Source organism: Montipora foliosa, chromosome 1, assembly GCF_036669935.1.
Source record: "Montipora foliosa isolate CH-2021 chromosome 1, ASM3666993v2, whole genome shotgun sequence".
NCBI lineage: Eukaryota > Metazoa > Cnidaria > Anthozoa > Scleractinia > Acroporidae > Montipora > Montipora foliosa.
The window spans coordinates 35,801,677-35,811,676 of NC_090869.1; the positions used below are offsets into that span (position 1 = coordinate 35,801,677).

At 40.2% G+C, this 10,000-nt stretch overlaps 1 protein-coding gene across 2 annotated transcripts in view; it reads left to right on the top strand.

Moving 5' to 3' along the window:
• The window catches only part of LOC137997581 (uncharacterized), a 191,188-nt gene that overhangs the window by 3,436 nt on the left and 177,752 nt on the right, over positions 1 to 10,000 (top strand). For both annotated transcript variants that reach the window (XM_068843667.1, XM_068843661.1), the window contains exons 2-5: positions 4,179 to 5,438; positions 6,260 to 6,343; positions 6,448 to 6,507; positions 8,402 to 8,491. In XM_068843667.1, the coding sequence (XP_068699768.1) occupies positions 4,250 to 5,438; positions 6,260 to 6,343; positions 6,448 to 6,507; positions 8,402 to 8,491 (1,423 nt within the window). In that variant the 5' untranslated portion in view covers positions 4,179 to 4,249. The remainder of the gene's footprint in view (positions 1 to 4,178; positions 5,439 to 6,259; positions 6,344 to 6,447; positions 6,508 to 8,401; positions 8,492 to 10,000) is intronic.

A 10,000-nucleotide genomic window follows, 5' to 3' on the forward strand; every position in this document is an offset into this window, starting at 1 on the left:
TCTTCAATCTTTCTGGGTTCAGTACTTTGCTAGTAACCACATGTCTTCTCAGACTATTTACCCAAGACTTCTACCATGGCACTACAATGATAGACAATACCAAAACAATATCGTGCACTGTTAGAGCTACATATTACGCAAGGACAGGTCTGTTTCGTCGTACGAACGTGTGAGGACCTGTGAGCCAAAGGGCCTCGTCTGGTATGACTTCTTAATGATCGCCCAACTTGAAAAAAATTGTCTGGAACGGTGCCCGTACCACAGGCAACCCAGTGTACCCTCACGGAGGGTCTAGTTATATTTTTTTACACGTTAATTTTTATTACATTACTTTGATTGTATTCAAATTTTTTTAGCCTATTTAAGACTAAGACTAAGTAAGAACAGAAGAGGAAGAGAAGAGTATTTTGAAGGGATCGTGTTGCTTGGTCTCTGGGTCTCTTGAGTCTGATTTTGTGTCAGGGTCTCTGCGTCTGATGGTCTTTAGGTCTTAGGGTCTTTGAATCTGTTGGTGTCGGGGTCGCAAGGTCTCTGGGTCTGTGGTTCTTTGGGTCTCTGGGTCTTCAGGTATCTTGGTCCTAGGTTTCCTTTTTGTGTTTCTGTTTCTGGCTACAATAACATTAGCTAGACTTTCCAAAGTGTTTATTTATTTAATTTCAACTTTTCAAACTGATCATTTATTTATTAATCGCAAAAGAACTCTAAATGCAAGGCTCAAAACACAACGAAAGCCTTGAACATGAAAACGAAACGCGAATGTTAAGAATGTTTAGCGAGGCGTGTGCAACACGCCGTACTTTAAAGGAACTCAAGTTTAAAACAATTATTGTCAATTAACTCAAGGGTTTACCTTACTGAAGTAATATTTGCTACTCCCTGTCGCTTTTTCCAGGAGCATCAAAATTTAACTGTATTTGTTTGGTAAATTCACACTAAAAACGTTGTCTTCTTTCCGCATTCCAATATCTTTGGAATCTCTCTCTCTCTTGGGATGACTTCAAGGTGTGAAGAAGTGGCACTCGAAATTCTGCTGTTACAATACTTTTGACAGCGCTCTTGTATATTTTCTCTAGAAGGGTTATGTCTACGGCATCCATGGCAGTTACATGAAACGTGCATTCATTGAAAAGAAGCTCTCCTAACGTTGACCAAGGTGGTGCAATGACGTCTATACCTCTGCTTTCCATAAAATGAGTTTCTGACCCTGCCAAGACATCGTTTCCAACAGGCCTTCTACGTTTCCTGAAAACGGGATCCGAGGCCACTGAATACGCAACCGTTCGCATACCATAGGGGTTGCCACAGTTTAAAACAAGCACACGTACATGTACAACCCTTGACACTCTGGAAACAATTACATCCGTTTTTATAAATGTGACAAAAAATTTGTCACATTTATAAAAACGGATGTAATTGTTTCCTTGTTTGTTCTTTGCACTGCCTCTACTACACCTACAACCTACTGCCGTGGTTTGCTTGACTACCTCTTTTCAGGCTGCAAACGATCTTTGACTTGGTTTGAATCAGTGTGCAGCACCATAGACGCTACCAAAGGCGCCGCGGTTCAGTTTAGCTCAAGGACAAGTCCGGATTGAGAAGAAGTACGTAAGCAAATGACACTCCTGGAAGAAGTCAAGCTAGGCACGCTACTCCATGTGGACAGGTCGTACTATTTTTACAAAGCTCTTCCATCGGATGAAATTGGCGATACCTTGGCACCGTTCAATGTGTCAGTTGCTGAGTACACAGAGAATTTCAGTAAAATCGACAGTGGGTTGACTGATATCCAAAGAGATTCTGCTACCCGTAGTCACCCCAATGGGGAGCAATGTGACGAATGTATTGTTTCTGCCTCTCAAAACCCGCAGACCCCTGAGAACATGAGGCAAAGTCAAAGGATTTACAAGCTCATGGAAAAAGCACCAGGGAGAGATATGTTCAGGTTTGACCCTAATTAGATGCACGTGGATGTCAATAAGCGTCATGAAGTGTCCTCTTGCTCTTCTCACCAACTTAAACATCACGCGTGTCTCGGAATACAGACAATTTATGGCACAAAGTGTCCCCCAAATGTTGCTCTTTAAGTAAAGATTAACTGCTGCATTTACTCAAAGCTAAAAATAACGCTAACCATTACCCTTACCCTATTGTTGAAAATAGGTAGCAAATGCGTAGACTTAAAGGGATACTTCGTGTTGCATGTCAAAATTGGGCGTGCATCTAATAGCCCACTTCTGAAAATACCATAATACTCTTTGTCCCCCAAATTTTGAATAGGCACTGTTTTTGTTTTCTCTTGGGACCATTGCAAGTCCCAAGAGAAACTGGAAACAATGCTTATGCAAAATTTGGGGGGACAAGCAAAGAGTATTATGACATTTTCCGAAGTGGTCTATTAGGGTCAAACCTGGACATGATTGCCAGGGAGTAGCAAATATTATTTCAGCACGGTAAACCCTTGAGTTAATTGACAATTGTTTTAAAGTTGAGTTCCTTTAAAGTACGGCGTGTTGCACATCCCTTGCTAAACATTCTTAACATTCGCGTTTCGTTTTCATGTTCAAGGCGTTTGTCGTGTTTTTAGCCTTGCATTTAGTGTTCTTTTGTGATTAATAAATAAATGATCAGTTTGAAAAGTTGAAATTAAATAAATGAACACTTTGGAACGTCGAGATAATGTTATTGTAGTCAGAAACAGAAACACAAAAAGGAAACCTAGGACCAAGATACCCGAAGACCCACACACCCAGAGACCTAGCGACCCCGAGACCCACAGACTCAAAGACCCAAAGACCCAAAGACCTAGATACAGAGAGACGCTGAGCCCTGAAACCCAGAGACCCTGAGACCCTGAGACATCAATAGCAGTCAACCTATGAGACACTACAAGGCTAACTGTCACTTGAGAGACCATTCATGACGTTACTGGTTTGTTTTACTCCGCACATAAGCCAAAATATTTGCTGTCGAGTTTTTGCCTTCAACCCAACCACGAAACCTTTTGTTTACCCAAGTATCTGGAGACACGCAAATTTATCGAACCTTTCTTTACCGGCGTATCGCATTGAGCTGCACGTTTGTGGCTGAAAAACTCTCATTAGGAACTTTTGGCAACCAAACCGGACCGGCTAGGGTAACAGTATTGCTTAAAACACCATTTAATTGACGAGTTTTTGCCTTGAACGTACGCTGTGCTAAATATATCTCCTTTAAACGTTGTATTGGACTTAACATCTATTGGATTTTGCATTACACTTTTGGGACATGACTTATATACATGTATTAGGATTGACTTCATTTATAAACCCTATGATTGACTACAAAAACCACGTGCAACAATCTTTTAGAAAAATAAATAAGTGGTCGTTAGACCAGGTATAAAAAAAATGCTTCTTTTCCTACCCTTCTGCTTTGCTTCCTAAAGGCTAGTTCCCACTAGCGACATAACGATCATAATCAAAATCATAAGCACGAACATAACGCTGTTATGTCGCTTATGTCTTAGTGGGAACGTCCAGAAACATAACCATAGACGCCCTTATGATCAACAGAATCATAATCATAAGAAAGTGATCGACCATTTTCTTGTGATTACGATTATGGCTTTGACTATGACTATGTCGCTTTTCTTTGCAGTGTGAACGCGAAAATCATAACGACATAATGAGAAACATAATGACGCAACGGGGTCATTGTGTTTTGGCCAATTAAAGTCTAGGACCAGTAGTTTCGTGTAAACAACGGAAACACGCATTAAATACGCAGTTTACGTTTTTAGAGCGGCCGTCCCCACTAGAACATAAGAAGCTTATGTTTATGTTTATGATTATGATTATGCTTATGAACCTTATTTCGCCAGTAGGAACTAAGCTTAAGCGATTGTCGAACGCTCTTTTACTAATCCGCAATTACTAATAGTCTATAGTTATTTTAACGTAGGATGCGAATGCATGAAGTACATGTAGTATGTTACGTTTTTAGCTTGCAGGAAGCACTATAAAAAGCAAATCTTAATTAGCCAGTGCTCAGAGGAAAACCCACTTGTTCCCCAGTTATTAAGAAACTGTTTTTCCCTGGGCCTTTCTCGACATTCTATACTTCCCTCCTTTACTGAGTCGCATTTTTGGTGCACCATACAGTTTAATGTGTCTGGTAATTTCTTTTGTATGTGTGTTCAGGACACGGAATAGCTCTGGCTAAAGGTTCGTCCAACCCAGTGCATGCAACAGCGTTACCACCACACTTAACTATGGCGTCAGACTCATTGCAGCAGTCTCAAGAACATGGCCCCAACAAAGTTCAAGTCACCATTTTGGCTTCTGAGTGGGGATCCAGTAAAGGCGGACTTTCCACAATCAACAGAGAGTTGGCCATACAGCTGGCCAAATTCGCAGAAGTCCAAATCACATACTTTTTACCGAAATGCTCTGAGGAGGATAGGAAAGTAGCTCTCAGCCATGACATAAAGATTCTTGAGGCAAAACGACTGCCAGGGTATGAAGATCTTGAGAAGCTCAGCTTTCCCCCAACACATTTGGAGATTGATGTAATTGTTGGTCATGGTGTGAAACTAGGTCACCAAGCGCAAGTTATTCGCAACTCTCACAAATGCAAGTGGATACAAGTGATACACACTGACCCTGAGGAACTAGGAATGTTCAAATCGTACGAGAATCCAATCTTAAGGGGCGAGGAAAAACACAATGTTGAAGTAGAACTGTGCGAGATGGCTGATTTCGTTGTAGCAATCGGGCCTAAGCTGGCAGAGGCTTTTCGCAAATATCTCCGCTTTTGTCAAAAACATCAAGATGTTTTTGACTTAACTCCTGGTATTTTTGAGGAATTTGTCAGTGTTCAACACGTTCCTGAAGACGGAAAATACTGTAGTGTCTTAGTGTTTGGTCGTGGAGACGCTGAAGACTTCACGTTAAAAGGATTTGATATTGCAGCAAAAGCTGTTGCGGCATTACCTGAAACTAGTCTAATGTTTGTTGGAGCACCCGATGGAAAACACGAGGATATTGCAAAACGATTGCTTGAGTTTGGTCTTCCCGAAAACCGCCTTAGGGTGAGAGGCTATGTTAAAACCCGAGAGGATTTGAAGCGATTATTCCATGAGGTGGATCTTGTACTCATGCCCTCTCGTACAGAAGGCTTTGGTTTGACAGGTCTGGAGGCTCTGTCAGCTGGGCTACCTGTGATCGTCAGCAAAAACTCGGGATTTGGAGAAGCTCTGAGCGATGTCCCATTTGGTTCTTCATTTGTTATTGACTCTGAGGATCCCAATGCGTGGACAGCAGCTCTCAAGCACATCTGGAACAAGAAAAGGCAGACAAGGCTTTATGAGGCTAAGGTTTTGCGTGACTCCTATGGAACAAAATATGGCTGGTCTGAGCAGTGTGAAGATCTTGTCAAAAAGATGTTCAACTCAGTTAATGGTATGAATTAGCAATGTATTTCAAACCCTTTATATAAAAATCGTTTCAAATCTAAATCTAGAAAGTTGGTTAACCGCGATCATGTAGACATCAGCAGCTGTGAAGGGCAGCTTTATAACTCAAAATTTCATGGAAAAGGCAGCTAAAAAGTAATTCACTAAGGCAGAACCCTTATAACGCTCAGTAGAAAACCGGCTAAATACAGTCAGGACTCTGGCTGGAAAGACAATTATTGTAAAATGCCCATTTACTCACGTGAAAAGGTGCGTTGGTTTCTTTGACTGGAAAAAAGATGATACGTTGTGGTCGCGTAGAAAGGAAGTTTCTAGGCATCAACGTCTCAGCGCTTCCTTATTTGGCCTTTGTGACGTCATATGCCTGTATATACGCTCAGTACACTTGAAGACAGTGATAACCACTGATGGATATGAGGACCACCATGAGCATTCCCTGAGTTTAAATTATGATAACCTTTCCAATATCCAAAAATATAATTATCGACCTTAGTATATCTCTTTGGATTATTTCTAGTGAGTATTTGAATCTTTCCTATGATCTTCTGTTTTTAAGGCCTTGGACAAAACTCGTTGGGAAATGTGACAGACTACCATAAAATGGTCATTCCCTCATTTGTCTGTGTGATAAAGGATTAACTTCTCTATACGTTTCCCCCTCCCCCTAATTTGCTGATAAGAGTTGTTGAGCCAGAACTAATGAGATTATGATTCAAATAAACTCGTATTGTGTATTCCGTTTATCATTTATGCGAATGCCAACTTACTGTAAAGTCATGTATGGTTTGTTGTATGTGATTGTTATAGATGCTTCTGCCAAGGAACAAACTCAGATCCTATTTACAAGTGAAAGCTTTCCATCTTCTTCTGTGGCTTCTCTTCGAACAGAAGGTATTATCACTTACTGCAATTTGACCATGTTGGATTCAAATTCACCCTGTTTTTTCTTAACTCTGAGCGACTCACGTATTGTTCGCCATCATTTATTTCGACAGATGCTTCCTGCGAGCCTCAGATGCAATCCGAAGCACAAAGCAAATTAAAGAGAAAATCTGGTAAGGAATAATTAGGACTTTTACAAGTACAAATCGGCTGTTGGAAGGACAATTCTCGAATAGAGCCTGTTTACTCAGGAGATAAGGTGCCTTGGTTTCTTTAACTGAACAAAAGATCCTACTTTATGTTTCCGTTAAAAGAAAAAGAGTTCGATTCCCGGGGATTAATTTCTAGACATAACCGTGACTGCGCTTTCTTTATTTGGCCCTTCTGACGTCATATGCCTATACGCTCTGTACACTTGAAGACACTGATCATAACCACTGATGGATGTGGGGGCCACCATGAGAATTCCCTGAATTCAAATTATGATAACCTTTCCAATGTCAAAAACATAATTATCGACCTAAGTACTTTGTAAATAATTGCAATTGTAATTGTTGTTTGTTCCATGTTACATGGAAGTATTCGGTTTTTCTCCGACTTTACCTTGAAATTCTTTGTTCCTTGATGGGTTGAACAGAGAAACCGCAACAACTGTCAAGCGGGATTTGTAGAAGTAGCTTTTATTGTATGGATAAAGTCTGACTTCGCAGATTCTATTTTGTTTTTGTCGCGTCTTTCCTTGAATCGCAACGTGCAGGTACTTTCTGCTAAAATCTGATTGGCTCACATTTATAGCATGAGATAACATCACTCTTGACCGGTGGGTGGCAGACGACTCGTTAAGAAATTGTATCAGGCGTACCTTTTCCGCCCTCTAAAGAAAAGTACACCTGATCGCAGGTTATGGATAATCAGACCCCAGTTGATATTGCTATCTGCTGGATAAATCACTATCCACTGGATAAGTCAATTGGTTTTGCTAGTTTTTTTATCCGCTGGATGGTGATTTATCCGGTGGATAGCGTTATCCACCTTTTGAACAACCGAGGCCAGATTTTTAAAGGTTGTGGACACAGTTATGAAGATTCAAATGAACAGTGAGGGAGGGCATGTTAACCCTCACTGAGTCACCAGGGATTTGGTAAAATCACCATCAAACTTCACCTTACAGGAAAGGCTCGTTTATTTTTTTAATTCTAACAAATCTGGATGACGTCACTCCCAGTTAACATGAGATTTTACTGTCAGCAACAAACGTGGACGAAACTATTCCAATCCACAAAACCAATTTATCTAGCTTATCTCCAGCAAAGCTATTTCCAGCAATAACAGGTTTCTTATAAAACTTTGAAAGGTTGATACTGGAGACCATCTGATATGTTTCAGGATTTCATCTGTGGGAATCAACTGACTGCTCCCAATATACAGCTGATCTAGTGCTGTGAGCCTTAAACTTCGCTGTATCTACCCCACTTGCTCCCAGAACAGCTTTAATCCATCGCTCTATTGTACTCGTACCAATGTGCCGATAAGGCTTGATGTATGAAAGGAGCAGATGGCCATTGCCATGGTCATGGACAAGCTGGGTTTTTCTAAGATAGTGTTTAAGAGTAGAGTAAGTGGTTCTTTAGGGTACTTTAGGGTTCTTCATAACAAAACTTGACGAGAGGAATTGCCCTGGGCCTGGCCTGCTTGACATGATCCTAGATGCAGCTAGTAATGATCAGAAATTGCAATGTTTAACACCACTGCCCTGAGGTTATCTCCGAGCGGCACGTGTATGTACACAGAATCGATAAAAAGGAGAGAAAAGGGCAAAAAGTTGTAGAACTAAGACCACGCCTGAAAAATATTTGGCCAACAGACACAAATTCGGGAAACAATAGTTATGTTCCCAACCAGTAGAAGCGATTGCCAAGCACTCTGTTCTCTGACATCCATGTGTCTCTTGTACACAAGGAAAGTCTACGACCCAATATTCCCTCAAAAGTATACCTAGTGAAGCTAAAAGTGCTTGCTTGATGTATGGTACTATGATTACTCTGACTTATAATGTACTGTTTTAAGATGATGATCATACCTCCATGGAATTTGATGTTTCTGATGGAAATGCCTCTTGGGAGAGATCCACGGGAAATGGGCCTGCAGTCCTACAGGGTATGTGAGAGAATGGATACATCCATTCAGTGATGAAATATACTGCTAATTGTACTGTACAAGTGATTTATTGGTAATCCATAGCCAAATCGGGAAAAATATCATCATCAGTATTAACCTTTGGAAGGCTAGTCAAACATAAAGTACTTACTTTTAAGACAAAATATAAACTAAGATGAATAGTACGGTATATGTATAGGAAATCGTATCAAACGCGAGTGCATTTCGTGATTTATGGACACAAGTGATGTTTTGAGAGTTCTCAATTTGAGAACTTTCAAAACATCACGAGTGACCATAAATCACGAAATGCACAAGCAGGTTCATACGATTTTTTATTTATTAGGGTATAATTATTCTCAACAAAATTACTCAAACGCCCTTCTTTGTTTGTGCTCGTATTCTTGCAGTTTTGGGTCTAGTTTTCTTTCAGTCACCCATGTTTGCCAGACATTCAACCAGGTCTGTGTAGCTTTCAACATGTTTTTGTTTTTTCGCATTTTCTTTAAGTTGCTCAACGATGTTTTGGTTTGACAAAGCAAACCGACTGTCAGCCATTTTTTTTTTCACTTTGGTGTTCAAATTTGGCGCTTCCCCGGTGTTTCCATAGCAACTTCCATATTGCACTCTATAACCTGGATTGCACTCTATAACCTATTTATGCATTCGCCATTGGCCAATCAGAAACAAGATATTTTGTTGAGTATATAATAAATACAGTTATTGGCAAGTGAGCTGTTTATGCTAGTCCAACTGTAGCAAGCTAATTAATTTTGTAGAATACATAATTTTTTTAAATATTATAATAGCCAGATATTTCAAAAGAGTAGTTTTGTGACAGTGATAGAAATAACAATGAATTATGTATGTGGATACTCTGTGAGTTGGCCGCAGTTCACTAGCAGGTACATTTTTTCTCACGTTGTCTGATTGGCAAATGTCGTCAATGACGGTGTGATATGAAAAGAAGAAAATCGGTTCTATCAAACATTGTGTGACTTCTATCATTGAGCTCCCCTTGCAAGATGATACACTCATCCATGCTAGATTTGTGGACTTCTTTCAGAGAGACAATGCCTCTTTTGAGGATGTAGAATTCTTTCTGAAGAAGTAGTCCACAGTTCTGCCAACTGATGCAAGGGATACCCACTTTCTTCAAGAAGAGTTTGTCATGTATCAGCTTCTTGTAAGTGATGAAGGACATCCCCAAGTCTAGGCAGAAGCCGAAATAAAGCTTGCAAGCGAGGAAAATGATTAGAAATCATCATGCAATTTTCGCATGGATGTGACCTGGGGATACATGTATTTGTCATCATTGAAGCTAGATAGATGCTAGGAAATGGTATCTAGGAAATGCTAGGAAATGGTTTCTAGGAAATGGTAGTCATAAATTTGGTACAATAAGTAACGGGACCAAAACAGTTCTTATTCAACTACATTCAAATGCTGGTGAAGAGAGATTTTTTAAAGCGGTGAGTCTTACAAAGAAAAACAAAATGGCATTCTGGC